The sequence below is a fragment of the Capricornis sumatraensis genome, chromosome 16 (genome assembly GCF_032405125.1).
Source record: "Capricornis sumatraensis isolate serow.1 chromosome 16, serow.2, whole genome shotgun sequence".
Lineage (NCBI taxonomy): Eukaryota > Metazoa > Chordata > Mammalia > Artiodactyla > Bovidae > Capricornis > Capricornis sumatraensis.
The window spans coordinates 78,325,470-78,348,659 of NC_091084.1; the positions used below are offsets into that span (position 1 = coordinate 78,325,470).

Below are 23,190 nucleotides of genomic sequence, written 5' to 3' on the forward strand. Positions count from 1 at the left end.
TACAATGCAAAATACCTGCCAAAAAACGAGGCTCCTGGGACTGCCCCGGCAGGTCAGTGGTTAAGAAGCCACCTTGCAACCCTGGGGAGCGTGGGTTCAGTTCCTGACCGTTAAACTAGGATCTCACGTGTGTCACACAATCAATGAATCAGTCAGTACACACATACACACCCCCCTAATCCATTGCTTAAAAATATCAGGCTTCTTCCAGGAGCGTGGATCTCTTTCTGGGGAGAAAGGGAACAGGTGTTCGTGGAATGCCAGCTGTGGGCCCTGTCTAATGTGGCATCCTTCGCTGGGGAGGGCAGCGGCGCCAAAAGCAGGCAGGATGCACTCTGTCTCAGGTCGTGTCTTCACCTTTTGTGTTTCAAACAGATGCCGGCAACACAGACAGCTTGCCTGGGGGTCCCGCGACCCCTGGGTCCAAATACCGACTGGAACTTGCAGGCCCGTCCTCTGACCCTTCTCTGGCCCAGGACACCGTGAAAGTCTTGCTTCTCAGGTTAAAGCCTGACACACAGTACAAGGCCACGGTCTATCCCCGAGCTGTTAACGGTGCCGAAGGACAGCCCCAGGCTACAGAGTTCAAAACAAGTATGTGGAGTTTTGTGAAATGGCTTCAGCCAGAGTTTCCTAGCGCAAAGTCTGTCTCCTGTGATTCTGGTCCTGAGTTCTCTTGCTTCATAAGTCAGTTTGTGGTTGGCGAGAATTTTCTGGAAGAGATTTTGGACAGAGCAGGTCACTGGAGTTTCTTCTGAGCTCTGTGGCCGAGGCTCTACTTTCCTTGACCTCATCACAGCGTATTGAGCAGCTACTGTGTGCGGATGTGAGGGGCTCCCTTGCTCATTCTTTTATAGCTCTGCATACTGGCCAGGGAAGCACACTGGCGTAAGGTTTTTCTCTTGAAAGTTGTTATTCATTTTGTCCATGTTGGTTAAGTATTTTCACCCTGAGAGGAGAAAATGAGTTTTCTTTTTTGACCTAAACTTGAAAGGCATGCTGACCTTCCTGTGTCACTTGCTGACATGCACGCTGCTGCTTTTTTAACCTAGAATCTGTCAGCATTCTTACTCTGTAAATTGAACAGTTTTGGAGACTTTTTGGATTAGCGCGAATGAGGGCATAAAGAAATGCATGGTTCCCAGGCTCAGGAAATTTCAGAACAGAAGGGGAGTTGAGGTAAAATACATGGAAAATCACACAGCCATGCTCAGTGGGTTCAGAAACGAATGCTGTAGCCTGTAGCCTTCGGGGGCTTGCTTGCAGGCGATACAGACCGATTTGGGTTATCTTATCAAAAAATATATCTATTTTGCATGGCAGTCTCTCTGCTGCACAGCAGAAACTAACACGTTATAGATCAAATATATTCCAATAAAAACTAAAACAAACAAACACACACCCCCTCTCCTCCAGATATATCTATTCTGGAAGGCTGTCATAGATCCGTAGAACAGAGGGAGGAGGGTGGAGGCTGGAGGACCAAGGTCAGAACACCGAGTAGCAGGCAGGAAACTGGTGGGCTGGACCACGCTGGACCTGGTGACCCGGAACAGGAGGTGGTCAGGAGAAGGCTCCAGTGGCTTTCTCCTTCAGCCCCCACTAGCCTGCCCGTTTCACTCACTGGTGGAACCTGGCTCCAGCTCGCCCGGCAGAGTGCCCCAGTGATGCAGTGTGTGTGGGTCAGCATTGCGGGGACACAGAGCAGGCGGGAGAAGCCCAGAGGGTGGATCGGGAGGGTGGGGCAGATAACGGACGAATGGCTAGCGCTCCTGTGTTTTCTTTCCTGGAGTTACGGCTGTTATCTTGATTTTTTTTAATAGATGAGGAAACTGAGCTCAGTGATTTTCCTCAGATCTACTAGGCTCTTCAGTAGAGCTCACCTTGAAACCCAAACCTGCCTCGTGCGAAAGTCTGTGATCTTTACTTGATTGTGTAGATAGTGTTAATTCTTGGATGGATCTGTGCCTGAGAACTTTTGGGGCCACCCAGCACTTAGACGGGCACGTGTAGAGTCCGTATTGTGGTCTGAGGCATCTATTGCATCTCTAGGATTAGTCAGCTTAACAGGGAGAATGAAGGGTAAATCAAATATGCAGTTGCAATTAGCCAGGCTGTTTCTTCACTGAAGATGCTGTCTGACTTTTGCTGGGACCCTGTCTACACTTGGGTCTGCTGTGTTAAATGGTGTCGAACAGGAAGAAGAATTGCTGAGAGTGTTTCTTGGATGAGATGCCTTGATGACAGCATCTCTCTCTCTGACTTGGCCACCCTGGTGGTGGTGAACCCCTCTTGTGTCTTCACAGATCCCAGTCAGGTTTTTGACATCAAATTTGTGAACATCAGTGCCACCAGCTCGACCATGACCTGGAAGATCAATGATAACGAGTCATCTTCAGTCTACACCTACAAGATACAAGTTGTGGGCGAGACAGATTCCTTCAGTCTCACAGTCAATGAGACTTACGCCGTCATCACTGAGCTCAGCTCAGGCACCTTGTACAACATCACGGTGTACCCTTTCCTCGATGACGGTTCCGAGGGCACACCAGGCTTCATCCAGGTTTACACCCGTGAGTCCACTCATGGCTTTGCTAACCTTTCTTCCTGCCGGCCATGTGCCCGGCCCAGATACGAGACAAACCCCGATCCTTTTTCGAGGAACGCACAGTGCAGCGTGTGGGTCCACAGGGACTCTTAGCACCTTCAAGATTTTCAGTCCTACAATGGTGACTGTTGACTGACCCTGCCCACACGCCCAGCATCGTGTGACATGTCTTCCTTTAATGTTCACACATCTGTGACGTGGTTGGCATTGGCCTCATTTTGTGGATGAGGAATTCCAGGCTGAGAGAGATGCTGTGGGCAGGTATCACATCTTGTAAGTGTCTGAGGTGGGATCAGACAGCTGGGCTCTCTGAGCCCCAGTCTGTGCTGGTGGCAACCATCCTAGCAAGGTGGAGACGGGGAGCAAATTGGTATGTGGAGATGAAAAGAACCTGGCTGTTCACATGCCTTTGTCCTTTGAATGTTGACAAAATAATGAAGCAGGAAGCAGCTATCTCTCTTTTTTTTTTTCTTCTCATTCGAATCTCTCTTAAAGATAAGGTGATTGGCAGCAATGAAAACCTTTCTGTTCCAAAGAAGGGCCAATAATTAAAACAAAAATGGTCTGCCAGTAATGTAATAATACAGTGTATTAATATTACACAATGGTATTGGTGTCACATTGTGCCAGGAGCTTTGCATATATCACAGGGGTCTTCATGGTAGCTGTTAGGATCCCTGTTTTTTTTTTAAATTTAATTTAATTTTTTAACTTTTTATTTTGTATTGGGGTATAGCTGATTGGAAATGGCAACCCACTCCAGTGTTCTTGCCTGGAGAATCCCAGGGACGGGAGAGCCTGGTGGGCAGCCGTCTTATGGGGTCGCACAGAGTGGGACACGACTGAAGCGACTTAGCAGCAGAGCTGATTAACAATGCTCTGATTGTTTCAGGTGAACAGCGAAGGGACTCAGCCATACCTATATGTGCATCCATTCTTCCCCAAACAGGATCCCTGTTTTACAGATGAAAAACCTGCAGCCCAACATGGCTGAAGAACTTGCCTAAGACCAGAGAGCTGGCAAGCGGCAGGGCAGGGACTTGAATCCAGGGGTGCCTGGCTCTGGACCCAGGGCTCATCCCATCAGAATGCGTTATTCGCGTGTCTGATGCTTCCTGCAAGGCACCTTAGGCATTCTTACAAATGTCTTCTGACTGGGTCTTTGGACTAAATGAAATCTGCTTCCTTTTTTTTCACCTTCTACTTTTTAAAAAAAATATTTAATCTCTCTGTTAAGATTAGGTTCACTGTAAGTAACAAACTCCCCAAGTATCTGAGACAGGAGTTTGTTTCTCTCTCACTGTAAAAGAAGCCCAGTGCTAAGCCCAGGGCTAAGGATGGGATGGTAGAGTCTTAGCTACGGCTCAGAGCAAGAAACAGGAACCGTGAGCTCACTGCAGTGTTTTTGTTTTTTATTTTAACTTGTGGAAAATTGCTTTCCAGTGTTGCGTTGGTTTCTGCCGTACGACGACAAGAGTCAGTCGTAGTTCTCTATATATATCCCTTACCTCTTGAGCCCCCCTCTCCTCCCCTCATCGCACCCTTCTAGGCCATCCCTGAGTGCCAGGCTGGCTGGGCTCCCTGTGTCATATAACGGTTCCCCACTAACTGTTTTACACCTGATAGTATATATATGGCAACGCTACTTTCTCAGTCTGTCCCAGCCTCACCTCCCCCACTGTGCACACAAGCCCGTTTCTACTGGGTTCATCAGTGCCGTTTCTCTAGAGGCCATATACATGTGTTAACGTATGATCCTTGCTTTCCTGACTTCACTTCAGCCTATATAACAGACTCTAGGTTCCCTCACAGCACTACAACTGACTCAAATTCATTCCTTTTTGTGGCTGAGAGACTGTGAGCTATTTGAGGCTGAGAAGGATCTAATCTTGGGAATTGAGAGTTTATAGAATCATTGGAAGGGCTGATGTGTTAATTTGCTAGGGCTGCCGTAACAAGCACCACAGATTGGGAGGCTTTAGCAGCAGAAATCTGCTCTCTCACAGTCTGGAGGCAAATAGTCTGAGATCAAGTGATTCAGGGCTGGTTTCTTCCGAGATCTGCCTTCTTGGTTTTGTAATGGCCAGCTCCTCCCTGTGTCTTCACATGACTGCCCTTTTGTCTGTGCGTGCCTGTGTCCCAATCACCTCTTTATTTTATTTTACTGAAACACTGTTGATTTACCATGTTGTATTTCTGCTGTATAGCAAAGTGACTCAGTTAAACATATTTATATTCCTTTCCATTATGGTTTATCACAGGATATTGAATATAGTCCCTTCCAATTTCTTCTTATAAGGATACTAATTGTTGTGATTTAGGACCTACCTTAATGGCCTCATTTTACCTTAAACACTTCTTTAAAAACCTTATCTCCAAGTATAGTCAGATTCTGAGGTGCTATAGGTTGGGACTTTAATATAAGAATTTTGAGGGGACATAATTCAGCTCATAACACGTGAGGTGCAGGGTCTAGCCTGGGACCCAGAAGTGACCCCCAGTCTAAGGGTGCAGAACTCCCCACCCAGGGAGTCCCCAGCAGTGTCACAGTCAGTACCAGGCTGTAGTTGTTGGCTCTTAGAATGTATACATTTGCTTGCTGGGCATCACGAGGCTGCAGCCACTGCCACGTTGTTGGTTCTAGAGCCAGGTAGCCTGAGTCCAGGGATCACACCCACAGTTCAGCTACAAGGAGGAGAAAGGATAGAAAATAGTGCTCCCCCCTTTAAGGTTGCTTCTTAGGAGCCATATTGTTCTTATACTCACATCCCATTGGCCAAAACTTAGTCAACATGGCTAGTTTCAAGGGAGGCCGGGAAATGTAGTTTTTTAAATCTCCAAGAGTCATGTGCTGCTGCTGCTGCTGCTAAGTCACTTCAGTCGTGTCCGACTCTGTGCGACCCCATAGACGGCAGCCCACCAGGCTCCTCTGTCCCTGGGATTCTCCAGGCAAGAATATTGGAGTGGGTTGCCATGTCCTTCTCCAATGCATGAAAGTGAAGAGTGAAAGTGAAGTCGCTCAGTCATGTTGGACTCTTAGCGACCCCATGGTCTGCAGCCTATCAGGCTCTTCCACCCATGGGATTTTTCCAGGCAAGAATACTGGAGTGGGTCGCCATTGCCTTCCCCGCCAAGAGTCATGTACATTGCTAAAAATCTGGGAGTGTATGTTTAAAGAAAATGGAGGGGGATGAATTTTGGGAGTCAACAGCACCTTCTGCTCTACATCGTTAAAAAAAGACTCTGGGCGGCTAAGTGTTGTATGCAAGATAAAACTGCTGGCAGTGGCCAAGGACCCACTCCAGGGTCCGAGCCCCGAACCCTCGGGAATTCACGCCTCTTCTCATTTCCTTTGAATGACTTTGTACAACTTAACTGGTGTCTGAACTCCTGTGGCCAATTGTTCTCCTGATGGTTAGAAACATGAGTTCCTAAGGGGCTTATGTTGCAGATGATGATAAAAAGAAGAGAAAAAGAGAGGTCAGGTGTTACCAAGTGTACATTTAATCTCTGTGTAAATATTTTGTGAGATTCAGTCACCCTTGTCTTCTGGAGAAATAGATTCTTAATCTAGTCATTTGCTTTCTGCACACAGCCCCCCGTCCAGTTTCTGACTTTAGAGTGACAAGCGTCAGCACAAAGGAAGTTGGCTTAGCATGGAACAGCAATGACTCTCATTCTTTTGAGATACATATCACACCTCATGAAGCTGGAAAACCTCAAATCATCACCACCACCAAACAAAGTATTGTCATTGTTGACTTATACCCTGGAACCAAGTATCATTTTGACATATATCCACAAGGACCAAATGGGACTAAAGGGGATTCCCAAACAGTTTCCACTACAACTGGTAAGCAAATAGGCTGTATTTTCTGTGAATTAGTTATGTTTCTCAAGGGAAATCAGTATTAACCTTACATGTCAAAATTTCCAAATGCTGCTCTTCGTTTAATTATCTAAGAAAGACCTTTTAAAAAATTGTTAATGACAGCAATGCATATTCATTATCTAAAATACAGATAAACAAAAAGAAAAATCGCCTGTAAACCAACAGCCAGAAATAATCACTAACAGCTTTTGATGCATGATGTTTTAGAACAGGGGTCCCCATCCCCCGGGCCACAGACTGGTACTGATCTGTGTCCTGTTAGGAACCAGGCTGCACAGCAGCAGGTGAGTGGTGGGTGAAGGAGTCACTCCCCATCGCTCGCATTTACTGCCTGACCTCCACCTCCTGTCAGATCGGCCATGGCATTAGATTCTCATAGGAGTGTGAACCCTCGTGTGAACTGCGCACGCGAGGGGTGTACGTTGTGTGCTCTTTATGAAAATCATCCCCAAACCACCCCTCTATGGAAAGCACCCCTGTCTGTGGAAAAATGTCTTCCATGAAACCAGTCCATGGTGCCAAAAAGGCTGTGGACTGCTCTTCTAGAATGTTAAGATATATAAAGGTGTATGTATGTATGTGTGCGTGTGTGTTTTACAAGTATTAAAATCCTCTACACGTGTTTTTTAAAATCTGCTTTTTTTTCTATTCAAGTTTATTATGACTGTTCTTCCCTATCAGCATAAATATTCCTGCAGATTAATGTTAATATCTGCCTGACATTCCATTGTCCAAATCAGGAGTCAGCAGACAATAGTGGTCCATGGGTCAAATCTGGCTCACTGCCTGTTTTTTTTTATATGGTGAAGTCGCTCAGTCATGTCCGACTCTTTGCGACCCCATGGACTATAGCCTACCAGGCCCTTCCATGGGATTTTCCAGGCAATAGTCCTGGAGTGGATTGCCATTTCCTTCCCGACCCAGGGATGGAACCCAGGCCTTCTGCATTGTAGACAGACACTTTACCATCTGAGCCACCAGGGAAGTCATGAGCATGAAGCCATAGTCACTTCTTTATATAAAGTCTCTGACTTATTTCATGCTAGAAACGAATAGTCGCAACAGAGAATACATGGCCTGCAAAGCCTAGGATATTTGTTCTGTGGTCCATATAGAAAAAGTTTGCTGACCCTTGGTTAGATCAGTGGTTCTCAAAGTGTGGTCTGGGGACCTCTGGGGTGGTCCCCTAGACTCTTTCAAGGGGGTCTGTGAAGTATTAGTATTATCATAATACTACTAGAATACTCTGTGGCTTTTTCACTCTCATTCTCTCATGATAAGTGTACAGTGGAATTTTCCAGATGGAGTGTGACATGGGATGGCATCATCCTTCTGTTGGCTCATGGAATGTATGATTTGTATTCTTACATTTTAAGCATTTCCTCATTAAAGATGTTCTGTTATAGCATACATAAATATAACCTAAATAAATAAAAATTCTCTGAGAGCCTCAATATTTTTTCAGAAGGTGAAGAGGTTCAGACTGCTGGTCTGGATGTATTATAAATTGCTTGACCATTTGCCTGTTGTTGGACAGGCAGATCATTACAGTCTTTTATGAACAATATTGTGATGCAGTGGTCTTGTTAGTTTTATGAGGCTGATTGATGTTGATAAAAGTATTTCATGAAACCAATTCATTGTTCATTATTGTTACCTTTGAAATTTGAAATGAAATTTTTGGGGAAAGCTTAGAGAACATCCAGTATGCTTGCTCTTTGATTGAAGGGACTTGAAATCCTTTCTACAGAAGGAAAGAGTAAAGAAATGGGGCTGATTCCTTGAGCCATGTGTGAAGTCAGTTGGGCTCTTGAGATTCTCCTTGTGTGGGTTTTCTCAACTCTGTTGGTTGGATTAAGCATTGATGGTTATTTGGAAGATCTGCTTCCAAAATAAGGGAACTGCTAAAATGCATGCCTCAGATGAAGTGCATAATTCCTTTTCAAGTCTGATTTTCAGATTAGACTTTTGAGATCAGGTTATAGTATCAACATATATATTTTTTCTCTCTTTTTGAGAATGTAGTTGATGGTAAGGGGATCACAATTTGGGTCCCTTTGATGTTGTGTGACTTGCCAATTCCCAGGGTTTAATCCAATAATAACATTATGTAGTGGGGGTCTACAAAGTGCTGGGCTCTCAGCCTTTGTATTTAAACATTTTGAACACAACTCTATGAGGTAGGTACTATTATCATCTCTATTTTATAGAGTAGGAAACGGGAGTCTGTGAACTTAAGTAACTGACCCAGGGTGACAAGGGAGTGAACTGGCCTCTGTCTGACTTTGAAGACTGAGGTCTTAACCATGGTGTGGACTGCACTTCGATATGGAGCAACTGCAGAAGTAATTTAGGACTATTTGTAAGGAGAAGGCATCTCTTGTACTATTGCTTATAATCGTCCCAATGAATGGAAATCAAGAGCTGTTACTGGGGGAGAATCAATGTAACAGCATTAAAGGTGATCTTGAAAAAGGGAAGCAAGTACTGGATGACCCAGCAATTCCACTCTTACATGTATACATATTTCTAAAAGAATTGAAATCAGGGACTTGAACCTATTTCTCTACACCAACATTCATAGTAGCATGATTCACAATAGCTAAAAGGTGGAGGCAGCCAAGTGTCCATCAGCAGATGAAATGTGTTATATCCATATAATAGAATAGTTGTTGTTATTTAGTTGCTAAGTCGTGCCTGACTCGTGAGCCCTGTGGACTGTAGTCCACCAGCCTCCTCTGTCCATGGGATTCTGCAGGCAAGAATCCTACAGTGGGTTGCCCTTTCCTCCCGCAGGGTAGCTTCCAGTCCGAGGGACTGAACCCGTGTCTCCTGCATTGCAGGTGGATTCTTTACCATTGAGCCACCAGGGAAGCCCCACAATAGAATGTTATTTAGCCACACAGGAATGATGTACCAAGACATGCTACAGTGGCAATAAGCCTTGAAAGCATTATGCTAGGCGAAAAAAGCCCGACGTGGAAAAACAACTACCACGTAAATCCACTTATGTGAGGCGCCTGGAACTGGCACATTCATGGAGACGGAAGATAGAGGAGCGGGGAGAAGGGAGGAACGAGTTCTTATTTCATGGGAACAGAGTTTGTGTTGGGCATCATGAAACGCTTTGTGTTTAGACAGTGATGATGGTGTTACCACACTGTGAATGTATTTAACGCTGCTGAGTTGTACACTTACAAATGGTTCAGATGCTAACTATTGCACCCTTTTTATTTTACTACCACAAAATTCAATAAAGACTTTAAAGATGGTCCTTGTTAAAAAAAAATCTTAAAAAAAAAGATTCTGTGCAATTATATTGCGGCTGGTTCAGTGTGTAGAGGTGAGACGGTGAGTGCAGAGCCCAGAGCACTCTGGGTAGTTTCGCTTCTGACTCCCTGCTGTGAGGATGCGGCCCCGTGGCTTCTCCGCCTTCCGCACTCCAGCCTCAACTGATCCCACACAGTGTCAACTCTCCATTTCAGTTTTTCTCTTCAGTATGCCTGCCTATGTTATAGAAAGATGTTTTCTTCCGAGGGAGTGGTTTTTAAAAAACTTTGCTGAGATATAATACACACTTTGAAACGCACACACATCCTAAGTGCATAATTTGATGCATCTTTACAAACCGAACCCATCTGGTCACTAGCACTCAGATTAAGAAAAACTGAGCATGGTTTCCACTCTAGAAGACCCCCTCCCAACCACCCCCAAACCAAGGGGATGTCTCTATGACAAAAGCAAAAGGCCAGAGAACTGATAGGATAGGTTGGTAAATTCATTGGTGTTGCAGAAGAGCCAAGATTCTTGAAAGAAACTGTTTCTCGCCTAAGTGTTAAGAGGTTGCCCTTTGTGAACTCATTTGATGACAGAAGAGCAGGTTCTCTGGGCAGATACTTTAGAATAAAGCTGGACATTACGATGGTCATTGACAGACTTCCCTTTTTCTTCCTTTCCTCTGCCCAGACCCCAGTGCAGTGTTTGACATCCGTGTTGTTAACGTCACCACAACCGACATGCAGCTGCAGTGGCAGAACACAGACAACGCTACCGGGTACATCTACAGCGTAGAAATATGGTCTGAACACGGCTCTGATTTGAAAAACAGTTCTCACACAGGGATCACCTTCCACGGCCTGACCCCGGGCACCTTATATACAATCACAGTCACCCCCAAGATGAACTTGGTCCAGGGGGTGGCCAACTCCACTCTGCAGTACACACGTGAGTGTTTTAGGACACCCTCCTGAGGAAGCATTTTCCCAGCCTTTCACCTGGAGGAGGGGAAATAAGCACAGGTTCAGTGATGAGGCAAGAGGCCCTTATGTTTCTGGGCTCCAGGTACAGTGTGAAACCAAGTAAGCTGAAGACATTGGGCTCAGCCAACGTTCTGCCCTGCCCTGGCGGCACTGGTGCTAAGCCATGTGAACTTGGAATTGTCTTCCGAAGCAGAGGGGCATCCCATAAGCATGGGAAGCATCACTATTCATTCATTCCTTGGGAATACAGACTGGAGGAGGGGTCACCCGGTCATGTTGGCATGGAAGATGCTGCCCAAAGGAAGCAGTTTCGCATGCACCAGTGAGGGACATGCTTTGCTAATATTTGACCTAAATATATGGTAGAGATGGAAGTTGATAATGTCTTTTTTGTATATTTTTGTTTCATTAATCATATTTTAAAAACAAGTGGGAAATTACATCTTGAAAATAGATTTCAGATAAAGTATTAAAAGAAGTTTGAAAAGCTTCAGTTCTTTTGAGATTTAATCTGCATAATTATTTTCTAAATGTCTTTTTGGGGAAGCCTCCTCTTTTTTGATCCCAGCAAGTATTAGCTTTATTTATTCTTTACCCAAAGGACCAGTCTATTTTTATTTTAAATTTAATGAAAAAAAAAAGAAAAAAAATTTCCAGGCTATTTTTAGATGCAGTCAATAAAATGGCTCAAGTTAATCCATCCTTTTTTTTTTTCCCCTAAAACTTAAGGGCCCAACAAGGTGTCCAGCATTGAGATAATGACCAATACCACAGCAGCAACCTTAAACTGGCAGAATGTTGATAAAGCCTCTTCAAACTACACCTACTGCCTTCTTATTGGGCAGAATGGAAGTTCCAGCAATGCCACGCCAGTAGTCACAGGCATCGGCGTTACCCATGCTACAGTCACCAAGTTAATACCTGGTTCCTCCTACACCGTAGAGATCTTCACGCAGGTGGGGGATGTCAAGTCACCTGCACCCGGCAGGCAGTCATTCTGTACAGGTGAGTAGTCCTCAGGGGCCTCTTGGATTCCTTCTTGTATCATGCTGACCTTGCACATAGGTCCTTGCAATAAACTCTAGTTGATTAGTTTTCTTGCCGACCACCATGGCATCTTAGTTTTCCAACCAGGGGTAGAACCTTCACCCCGCTGCAGTGGCCCACCAGGGAAGCCCCTCGAGTTCGTTAGCTTCTGTGGGGTGTGTGAGCATCCTATTATCTCATTAGTGCTGTCTTGCTGCCCTCGTTGTTCATTCATTCAGCAGATATGTCCTGAGCATTTACTGTGTGTCAGGTACTGTCAAAGGTCACAGATGAGTCCCTGCCTTTCTGAAATTTTCATTCTGGTGGCAGAAGACCTAATAAGCGAGAAACGTAGGTTATTAGGTGACGATTACTGCTGAGGAAAGAGAAGTAGAAAGGATAGGAGAAATGAGATGTTTATCTTGGGGAAGGCTTTGTCGAAAAGGTGACTTTTGAGCAAAGACTTGCAGGAAGTGAAGCCAGTCACGTGGACGGGAGAGACGGGCAGCCCCAGTGCGGAGGTCCTGGGCCTGGAGTGTGCCTGCTGTGCTGGAGGAAGAGCAGGAGGTCAGGATGGCAGAGGTGGAGCCACGGCAGCAAGAGGGGGAGGTGGAGGAGGTGAGGCCCACGGGGTGAGGGGCCAGGGCACAGCTGATGTCAGGCCTTGCAGCTGAATAGTTTGGCTTTTACCCTGAAGAAGACAGAAAGGATATAGTTAAAAAGGGATGCTCAGAGTCTTCACTTTTCTTGATCCTTATCTCTCAATGCAAAAAGTGTGATTGTTTGAAGAGAAGAGCCCTGTGTTTAACTGAAGGAGCTTTCAGAGAGTGAGTGGCGGGATTTTTGGTGAACGGCTGTGAGTCCTGCTCACAGTTCTGATGGCGGGACCTTTACCCCTCTGGACCTGTGGGCCATCTTATCCCCTACCCACTTTGCACTTGCTGCCTTTCTTCCTTAGACTAAGCCCTTCAGGTGTCTTCAGGCTGATCTGGAAGTGGGGCAGGGATCTCAGCAGATCAGCCTCCCTGGTAGTGTAGGGGCTGGGACCTCGATGACCTCTGACCTTTCACGTGGAGTGGCATGAGATGCTGGCAGCTCTGAGCCCCCTGTGTTAACTCGAACTCTGTTCACTGGGTCTAGACTCTGACCTTCGGCGTGTGGGTGGCTTCCACTGCTAATATTTATCATAGCTGCAGTCATGGTTCCCTGTAGCAAGAGAAAGATATCTGTGAGCATTTATGAGTCGGGGGGTGGATGGACAGGACTGTGGGAGGGGGATTGTATTGGGCAGGTGGTCCTTCCAGGCCTCAGGTGGAGAATGTGGGCGCTGTGCTTGGGTGACGCTTTAAAACTTTTTCTGCTTTAAAACACTGCAATGTTCAAGTCGTGATAATATCCCCACCCCCAGTACATTAACACAGAGTTTTCCATTTATTTATTTTTGGAGACACCACTGGGATCTGAAAGAGTTTTCCATTTATGTCAGCTTTCTGTGGATACTTAATAAAATCCTGATGCTGCTGCTTAGCGGAGTCGGTCGTGTCTGAGTCTGAGACCCCATGGACTGGAGCCCGCCAGGCTCCTCTGTCCCTGGGGTTCTCTTGGCAAGGGTACTGGAGCGGGTGGCCATGTCCTCCTCCGGGGGATCTTCCTGGCCCTGGGATTGAACCTGGGTCTCCTGCGTTGCAGGCAGATTCTTCACCGCAGAGCCACCAGGGAAGCCGTTCAAATGGATAGAGACAAATAACACCCCATGTTAAAGATGAAGAAACGGGTGCCGTTTACCATTGATTATTCAGCCTGTTGTGTATGTAGAAAACACCCTGGACTTGGATTTAGAAAAGCCAAGATCTGTTTTGGCTTTGCCACTGGCCAGCCATGTCATTTGAGCAAATTACTTAATCTAAGTCTCAGTTGATTCAGCTGCAAAATGGGACAGTATTAACCGTGCCTGTTCCAGAACGATGGTCAAGAGGGTGCCCAGATGAGGGGACGCAGGTGGAGAAATTGCTACCACTCCCAGCGTAAGGTAGCTACGTCTCATGGGCCCTTGTGCTCTCCCAGCCTGGAGCCTGATGGCCACCGTTTCATTTAATCCTCAGATAGTCCTGCAGCTGGGGCTGACCCAAGGTCACAAAGTTCAGTAAGGCCTGATTCAAGGTCAGTCTCTGCCTCTTCTGCCTTTCCCCACTGCTGTCTCCTCATCACCAACGGGCCAGGCATCCCAAGCTTAAGTGTTTGCAAAGGCAAACGTCCAAGAATCTCATGATGTGCTGTGCTTGCCTTGCAGACCCTGAGCCGGTAGCCTCCTTCGAGTGTGAAGCAGTCCCCAAGAAGGCCACTTTGGTCCTTAGGTGGGCCTGCCCTTTAGGCACCAACACAGGCTTTGAGCTGGAGGTCAGCCATGGATACTGGAAAAATACAACAACCGTGGAGGGCTGCTCCTCAAAGAACGGCTCTGAGTTCACGATGGAAGTCACGCATTTGAATTTTTCTACCTTGTACGACATCAGCATTGCTACCTGGTCCTGTAACAAGAAGGCACCGCCCGCCCGAAACACCTGCCTCTCTGGCATCACAGGTGGGCTTCCCGGAGGGCAGGGTAGCCAGCAGGTCATTTGATTACTCCTGGAAAGCTGACCCAGAGGCTCTGCCAAGTGTTGTTGGAAACCTGTTTCTAAAAAAAATTTATCCAAAATATTTGTTTTTGTTAACCCAGTTCTGTAGAAATCTAGTCTATATAGTCTACAGAAACTATAGTGAGTGAGTGAAAGTTGCTCAGTCGTGTCCGATTCTTTGCGACCCCATGGACTATACAGTCCATAGAATTCTCCAGGCCACAATACTGGAGTGGGTAGCCTTTCCCTTCTCCAGAGGATCTTCCCAACCCCGAGATCGAACTCAGGTCTCCCACATTAAAGGCCGATTCTTTACCAGCCTAATCACAAGGGAGGCATAGAAACTATAATCTATAGAAATTTAGTGAGAATTATCTTTTACATTCCAAAAGTTGCCTTTGTTTTATGCAACAATTTGTTGCCACATATTCTTTTAAGTGGTAAGTTCCTCTACTGCATTAAAACAAAGAATTTTTATAGAAATGTTCAAATAGACACGAAAGCACAGGACAGTGTAATGGGACCCATGTACCATCATCACTCAGTTGACCATTTGTGGGCATTTGACCAATCTTGTTTCATTTATATCCCCTCCACTCTTATTGGATCTCTTTGAGACCAGTCCTGGTTATTCTATAATTTTATTTGTATATTTTCCACATGTATTGATGCAACAGAGGGACTCCTTTCCGCCCCTTTTCAAACATAACTACATTACTATTCAGTTCAGTTCAGTTGCTCAGTTGTGTCTGACTCTTTGTGACCCCATGGACTACAGCACGCCAGGCCTCCCTGTCCATCACCAACTCCCGGAGTTTACCCAAACTCATGTCCATTGAGTCAGTGATGCCATCCAACCATCTCATCCTCTGTTGTCCCCTTCTCCTCCTGCCTTCAATCTTTCCCAGCATCATGGTCTTTTCCAATGAGTCAGTTCTTCGCATCAGGTGGCCAAAGTACTGGAGTTTCAGCCTCAGTCCTTCCAATGAATATTCAGGACTGACTTCCTTTAGGATGAGCTGGTTGGATCTCCTTGCTGTCCCAGGGACTCTCAGGAGTCTTCTCCAACACCACAGCTCAAAAGCATCAATTCTTTGGCATTCCTATTACCATTACATTAAAAAATTTAACAATCCTTTTTTTTTTGGGCCAAGCTGCACAACTTGTGGGATCTCAGTTCCCTGACTAAGATTTGAACCCCGGTTACAGCAGCGAAAGCACTAAATCCTAACCACTAGGTCACCAGGGAACTCCCAACAATCTTTTTTTTTTTTTAAACTATTATGAGAAACTCAGTCAAGATTCATATTTCGCTAGAATCTGGGTCAACAAATTCCCCAGCTGTTTTGGGGTCATTCACAAGAGATTCCTCCTAGTGAATGTTCTCATGTTGCTGCTTAGTTGCTCAGTCGCGTCTGACTCTTTTGCAGCCCCCTGGACCGTAGCGCTACAGGCTTCTCTGTCCATGGGATTTCCCAGGCAAGAATCCTGGAGTGGGTTGTCATGTCCTTCTCCAGGGGATTTTCCCAGTGCAGGCAGGCAGGGCCCCTTGAGTGTAGGACTGAGAAAGGCATTGAGAAGGAAAGAATTTCCAGGCTTGGAGGTGAATGCTGTCTTGGGGCAGGGAGCTGGGGACTCCCAGCTGGCGGGCTAGAAGGCAAAGAGCTACCGGGGGTGTGGGAGTGGGTGTTGCAGTGTCTGATGAGGCAGTTGACACCAAGACGTGGGAACAGCGCCTCCAAGTTGCCACTGCTGTCAGTTACTTGAGAGGTTGCCAGAGGATGGTTTAGAGCTGTGCCTTCCAGTAGTAAATCATATGAGCCTCTTGTATAATAAAAAATTTCCTAGGCACCACATTAGGCAACTGAAAAGAGCAGCTGAAATGAAGTGTTTATTTCTTTTTTCTGCTCTATGTGGCATATGGGGTCTTAGTTCCCCGACCAGGGATTGAACCCTTGCATTGGAAGTGTGGACCACTGGACTGCCAGGGAAGTCTCTGAAATGAGTTTTGAGCATATTTTATTTAACCCAGTATATTAAAAATGTTATCATTTCAGCATTTAATTTCATTTAATTTGTATAATGTAAGTTATTAATGGGGCTTCCCTGGTAGCTCAGCTGGTAAAGAAGCTACCTGCAATGCAGGAGACCCAGGTTTGATCCCTGGGTTGGGAAAGATCCCCTGGAGGAGGGCATGGCAACCCAGTCCAGTATTCTTGCCTAGAGAATCCCCATGGACAGAAGACCCTGGTGGGCTACAGTCCATGGGGTTGCAGAGTTGGACATGAGTGAGCGTGCATACACACACACACACACACGTTATTAATGAGATACTCTACGTCCAGAGTTGGACTAGTTACTTTTCAGAGTGATTTATTGTTGCTTAGTTGCTCAGTCACGTCCGACTCTTGCCACCCCGTGGACTGTAGTCTGCCCGGCTCCCCTGCCTATGGGATTTCCCCAGCAAGAATACTGGACAGCATGTGTTTGGAGAATTGGGCTGTGGGCTTTGTCTTTTTGGAGTTCACTTTTCTGAGTCTCTCTTGATTATAATAGCGAAGACACTCACACTGTACATGGGAGACAAGTTAGGTAGAGTGTGTATGAGGAGAGGGATCATCTTTATTCAGCTTTTCTTTCCTTTTGTGTCTTAAGTGGCTTAAGGCCACTCAGAATGTTTCTGTGTGGGCTCTTCTGATTTCCAGGAAGAGGGTCAGCTGGGTTTCTCTAGCGGAGTTTTAGACCATCCCTAGCGAACAAATGATGGAGAAGGCGACGGCACCCCACTCCAGTGCTCTTGCCTGGAAAATCCCAGGGACGGAGGAGCCTGGTGGGCTGCAGTCCATGGGATTGCTAAGTCAGACACTACTGAGCGACTTCACTTTCACTTTTCACTGTCATGCATTGGAGAAGAAAATGGCAACCCACTCCAGTGTTCTTGCCTGGAGAATCCCAGGGATGGGGGAGCCTGGTGAGCAGCCATCTATGGGGTTGCACAGAGTTGGAGACGACTGAAGCGGCTTAGCAGCAGCAGGGAACAATCAGGACTTTGGTATGAAGGGCAGAGTAGGACTGCAGTCAGGTCTCAGGAGGAAGTGTGTTCTCTCCACGTGGTCCTTGCTTCCCTCTGGGTACCTGCTCCGTCATTGTTCTCAGCTGACCGACCAGTCCTGGGGCCAAGTCCAGCTCCCAGGTCCCCAACTGGACGTTCCACCTACACAGCCTCTGTCTCGCTCTCCTCCTTCTGCCCCCCTTCTCAGGGTAAGCAACCTGGCCTTTCTGGGTCAGGAAGGACCAGCGGAAAACAGGAAAGACACATTACCTTCTAGAAACGAGGTTGCCAGGAGGCCCCCTTGGGAATGTGGCTGGACCCACTGAAGGGGTGCTTGTCAGCTAGGCAGGCTCCCCGAGGACCCCCCACCTCTGTCCCCACCAGTTCGCTCCCTCGCCCTTCGCTTCTGGATTTGCTTTGTGTGAGCCCAACACACAGCATGCAGAACCAGGGGGGATCTTGAGGGGGGCACTACAGCAAATCCTCTCCTGAATACTTTTGTTCCTTCTTTGGTTTTAAGTGTTTTGTGTTGTTCTGTTTCAGACCCCCCTCTTCCAGATGGGTCCCCCAATATCACATCTGTCAGTCACAATTCAGTGAAGGTCAAGTTCACCGGGTTTGAAGCCAGCCATGGACCTATCAAAGCCTACGCGCTTGTTCTCACCAGTGTGGATGGTAAGGAGGGGTCCTGATGGGTTCTGTAGCTGGTGGGTGATGGCGTGACCAGGCGCCACTTCATGCTCACCGAGGCACATTAGTGAGACCGACACATGTCGGGTTTGACACCGCGGCCCACACTTTGGCACTCACCCGGGGATGAGTGGGTGTAATTCTGACGAGTGCAGTCAGAGGTTGATAGACTTCCTGCGAAGGGCCAGACGGCAAACCGTTTTAAACTTCGCAGGCTCTGCAGTCTTCTCAGCTGCTCAACTTTGCGGCTGTCGCGTGAAAGAAACAATAGAAGATACAGAAAGAGTGAGAGTGACTATTCCAGAATTGACCAAAAATGGGTGGCTGGCTGGCTGTGGCCCTTGGATTTGAATTGCTTACCTCTAAGCTAGGTTTTTCATCTCTTTTGCAACACAGAGTCTTTTAGGTAGCAGATTAGTAGCTTTAACCAACTTTGTCTCTTGCACATGTGCATACATATGCACGCATGCACACACACACACACACGCACACACACGCCCAAATGATCCTCAAAGGGTGACTTTTTCTTGGGAGAAAACAACAAAAAAATTGCATTTGCAGTGGGAACTGGCAAAGAGCATCGCCACAGCTGAGAGAGGAGGTGGATTAAATGCCGCCTGTCCTTCAAGGGCGCTGTTACATTCCTTGGAAGTAAGAAGGGAAGGCTTCAAGGCTGGGTGGGTGGGACTAGGTGCTTTGTTCAAGGCTTGGTTCAAGGCTCTGAGTTTTGGAACTTCCCTGAGGGTCCAGCGGTTAGGACTCTGAGCTTTCAAGGCCATGTACCTGGGTTCAATCCTGGTTAGGGAACTAAGCTCCGCAAATTACGTGGCATGGCCAAAACACAAAAAAGGGCCGGGCTTTGCTTTTTGGTGATTCTTTAACTGTGAACAATGCCGTGCCGTCCCTGCCCAGCCGTGCGGCCTGTGATTCCGTCCTCATCTCCCTGAGGAAGACAGAGATCAAACCCACTGTCAGGGCAGTGCACATCCAGGAAGACAAGGAATTCGCTGGTGTCGTCAACCTGTGGCTTAATTTCAAAAAGAGACGTTGAGATCTCGGTCGCTCTCTTTCTTTCTGTCTTTTGTTTTGACTGTTTCAGACACCTGGTCATTTTGCTGTGAAGGTTTTCAGCAAATCCCAAGCTCAGATCTTTGCTGAATGGGGGAGATGAGGTTGCATACTGACCAGCCTGATCAGGACCAGTCTGGGATGGGTGAGGTCACACACACTCCCCGTCGGATGGTCTGGGTTAGAAATACAACTCCACCACCTTTGGGCCCAGGTCTCTTTTAGCCTACATGGCCTTGAAAGCTCAGAGTCCTAACCACTGGACCCCCAGGGAAGTTCCAAAGCTCAGACCTTCTTACTGTACAGATGTATCCCCGTCTGCACAGTGGGGATAGTCAGCCTGTGCAATGAGATTATTGTGGGGATTAAATAGGTAAGTAAAGCTCTTAGAACTTAATAGAAGGAAAACCTGGCAGAGAGAGCATACGTAAGAGATGGCAGGGGTCACCACCAACATTCACTGTCAAGGTCATTGTTTAGAAACGCTGGAGACACAGTGAACCTCTGGGAACCTCACTTTCTTTCTCTTTAAAAAAGATGTATACAGTGTTTAAAGGTTACACTCCGTTTACAGCTGTTACACAGTACTGGGTGCATCCTCTGTGCTGTATAAGGCATCCCGGAGCCTGTCTTACACCAGCAGTTTGTACCCGCCTCCCCACCCGACGTGCGATCCCTTTCTCACTTTCTTATGCCTTCCCTTCTGTGTGCCTTTCTTAGCTGTTGCGCCATCGGCAGATATTTTGAGATTCACATATGATGACTTCAAAAGGAGGGCCTCGAATACATATGTGACGTACCTCATAATGACAGAAGCAAAGAGACGTGCTCAGGGCTTGTCTGAAGTCTTGAAATACGAAGTTGATGTTGGCAACGAGTCCATCACACACGGCTACTACAACGGGAAGCTGGAACCCCTGGGCTCCTATCGGTAATGCCTCGTGGTTCTTTCTCCGCGGGCCGGGCCTCTGAGTGCGGAGCTCTCTGTGCCTGGGACGGCAGGCCCTCTCTGTGCCTGGGCCTCTGAGCGCGGAGCTCTCTGTGCCTGGGACGTCACGTCTCAGTCACCTCTTTTTTTCCCTTGTCACTCCACAGGGCTTGTGTGGCCGGATTCACCAGTATTGCCTTCAGCCCTCACAGCAAGAGACTCATAGACGGGAACGAGAGCTACGTGTCCTTCGGTCCCTGGTCAGAGGCCGTTTTCTTGCCCCAGGATCCAGGTAGAGGGGCAAGAATGCTGTTAGCAATTCACTGAGGCTTTGCTTCCAGTATCCACAGAAGGACGGGCATCTGCACCCCTCCCTGGGTCCCCAGGAGGCTTGGAAAGCCTGGTCTCTTTTCGCAGAAGCTGAGATGTCACTTGGCCATCAGGACCCAGCTCAGCTTCCTCTTCTGGGGTCCCCCCAGCCCCTGCTGGCCACGTCCCTCCTCCGAAGGCCCGTTGCACTTCCAGTCGGCACGCTCTATTTGCTCCTTTCTCTCCAGTGCAGTGGTTTGTGTGCCCGTGTGCCAGACACACGTGCCCCTTGCAGTGAATGGAACTCTTGACTATTAGGATCAGAAGGAGCCATGGAAATCATCTTGTCGGATGCGCATTTTATTTTTAAAAAGTTTTATTGAAGTACAGTTGATGTACAATGTTGTGTTGTCTCTGGAGTATGGCAGAGTGATTCAGACACACACACAGACGCACACACACATACTCTTTCTTACGTTCTTTTCCTTTACGGTTTATCACAGGGTGGGGATGCAGCTCCCCGTGCCGTGTGCAGTAGGCCTTGCTGTTCATCCGCCCTGGACATGATACTCTGCCTCTGCTGGTCCCAAACTCAGTCCTTTCCTCCCCCCCGCCCGCCATCCCCTTGGCAACCGGAAGTCTGCTCTCTATCTGTGTAATCCCCGCTTTAGAAATGAGGGTGTTAAGGCCCAGAGAGGGGCAGTGACTGGCCCCAGGTTGCACGGTGCCTTTGGGGGCCGGCCCGACATTCTGGGCTTGGACTCCCTGTCGAGTGCTCCTGTCCTTTATCACAGAGTGAAGTGACTTAGGAGCTTCAAGGGCTGAAGCGGGCAGGGTGCATCCCCTCTGCTCAGGCCAGAGGCCGACTGGCCAGCCAGTTTATTTGTCTGGTCTCTGTACTTGGTAGCCGTTGGCTTCAGCAAAGAAGCCCAGGAGCCAAGTTCAGGGATCCCCAAAGCCTCCCCCGCAAGCACACGGGTTTGATGTCACCCAGGCGTGTGGGCGTTCGTGTCGAAAAGTCAACGGTGGAACTGCGTGTCCAGGAATTTTCAAACTGTGGCTGCTCCCGCACCCCCACACCCCCCACAGCCCATTCCCTGGGAGCTCCCGCCCGGCTCCGAGCTCACCAAGAGCATCTCTGCCCGCTTGGCATCGTGCATGTGGGGGCTGCACACCCCTCTGTGGGAGGGAAGGAAGTGGCAGGTGAGGACCCCCCGAAAGCCGCCGGTGGCTGAGCTGCCTCAGTCGCAGGTGGAGGGAGTAGCGCCTTTCCCAGAGCAGCCAGGCAGCCGCGGCCGGGAGCCCAGGACTGCTCCCAGACACCTAGGCTAGGTCACATCCAGAGCTGCCTACCTGCCCTGTGCCACACACACACACACGCACACACACACGTGCACACACAGACACAGACAGACACACAGACACCGCACAGACCGCACACACACAGACAGACACAGACACACACATAGACACCACACACACACAGAGACACACACACGTGCATACACAGACACAGACAGACACACAGACACCACATACACACACACACAGACACAGACACACACAAAGACACACACATAGACACCACACACACACAGACACACAGACACACAGATACACACAACACACGCAGACGCACACCATGGACACACAGACCATACACACACAGATACACGCAGACACACACAGACACACATACAGACAGACACACACACAGGTGCACACATAGACACAGACACAGACATACACATAGATATACCACACGCAGACACAAACCACAGACACACACAGAGACACATACACAGACACACACAGAGACACAGACACACACATAGATACACACACCACATACACACACACACGCACACACATAGACACACACAAGACACCACATACACACACAGACACAGACAGATACACACACACACACCACACACAGGCAGGATACACACAGACATACATAGACATACTACACACAAACACACATCACACACATAGACACACACACCACACACACACAGTCATACCCGTTTTGTGCCCAGAGCTATTTACCTGTCCTCTGCCACACACACACACACCGACACACACACCACACACACACACACACACTACACACACACACACTACACAGACATACACACAGACATACCACACACATACACACCCCTAACACACACACACAGACACACACACGTTTTATGTCCAGAGCTATTACCCGCCCTCTGCCACCCCCCCCCCCCCCCCCCCCCGCCACACGAGCTGTCTGTGAGCACCTCCCGACGTGCCTCCCGTGTGGACTCTCCCCAGGCGTCATCTGTGGAGCCGTGTTCGGATGTATCTTTGGTGCCCTGGTTATCGTGGCTGTGGGAGGCTTCATCTTCTGGAGGAAGAAAAGGTGACCGCTGCTTATGCTAATCATGATATGCTACACGTATTATCAGTTGATTGAGCAAGAGCCTGCGTGAGTGCGTTGCGGTGCGTCTGTGCCCTGGGCTTCCTCCTGGCCCGGAACTTCTGATGCGTCCTGTACCTGGTTTTCTCTGACGCCCTGCCCTCCTGGGTTGATAGGCAGTGCCTCTGGTCTAGCTTTTTGCATTAGATTCTATTTTTTTTTTTTTTTTGAGGGTGAGGTCAAAAACAGCTTTATCATTTCTTGTTAAAGTAAACTTATACATACCTATGACAAAAGCAACAATAAAAAACAGAAAGACAAGAAATAGCCCATACTTACACGGTGGAA

The 23,190-nt window shown here is 47.7% G+C and overlaps 1 protein-coding gene across 1 annotated transcript in view; it reads left to right on the forward strand.

The window, feature by feature from the left end:
- Nucleotides 1-470: 470 nt before the first annotated feature.
- PTPRJ (protein tyrosine phosphatase receptor type J) overlaps nucleotides 471-23,190 on the forward strand; it is a gene marked incomplete at its 5' end in the record, with an annotated part of 41,564 nt that continues 18,844 nt past the window's right edge. The window contains 10 exons of the mRNA XM_068988055.1: nucleotides 471-594; nucleotides 2,307-2,573; nucleotides 6,204-6,461; nucleotides 10,467-10,724; nucleotides 11,489-11,764; nucleotides 14,076-14,366; nucleotides 17,999-18,130; nucleotides 19,934-20,144; nucleotides 20,309-20,433; nucleotides 22,758-22,845. Of these exons, the coding sequence (XP_068844156.1) occupies nucleotides 471-594; nucleotides 2,307-2,573; nucleotides 6,204-6,461; nucleotides 10,467-10,724; nucleotides 11,489-11,764; nucleotides 14,076-14,366; nucleotides 17,999-18,130; nucleotides 19,934-20,144; nucleotides 20,309-20,433; nucleotides 22,758-22,845 (2,030 nt within the window). The remainder of the gene's footprint in view (nucleotides 595-2,306; nucleotides 2,574-6,203; nucleotides 6,462-10,466; nucleotides 10,725-11,488; nucleotides 11,765-14,075; nucleotides 14,367-17,998; nucleotides 18,131-19,933; nucleotides 20,145-20,308; nucleotides 20,434-22,757; nucleotides 22,846-23,190) is intronic.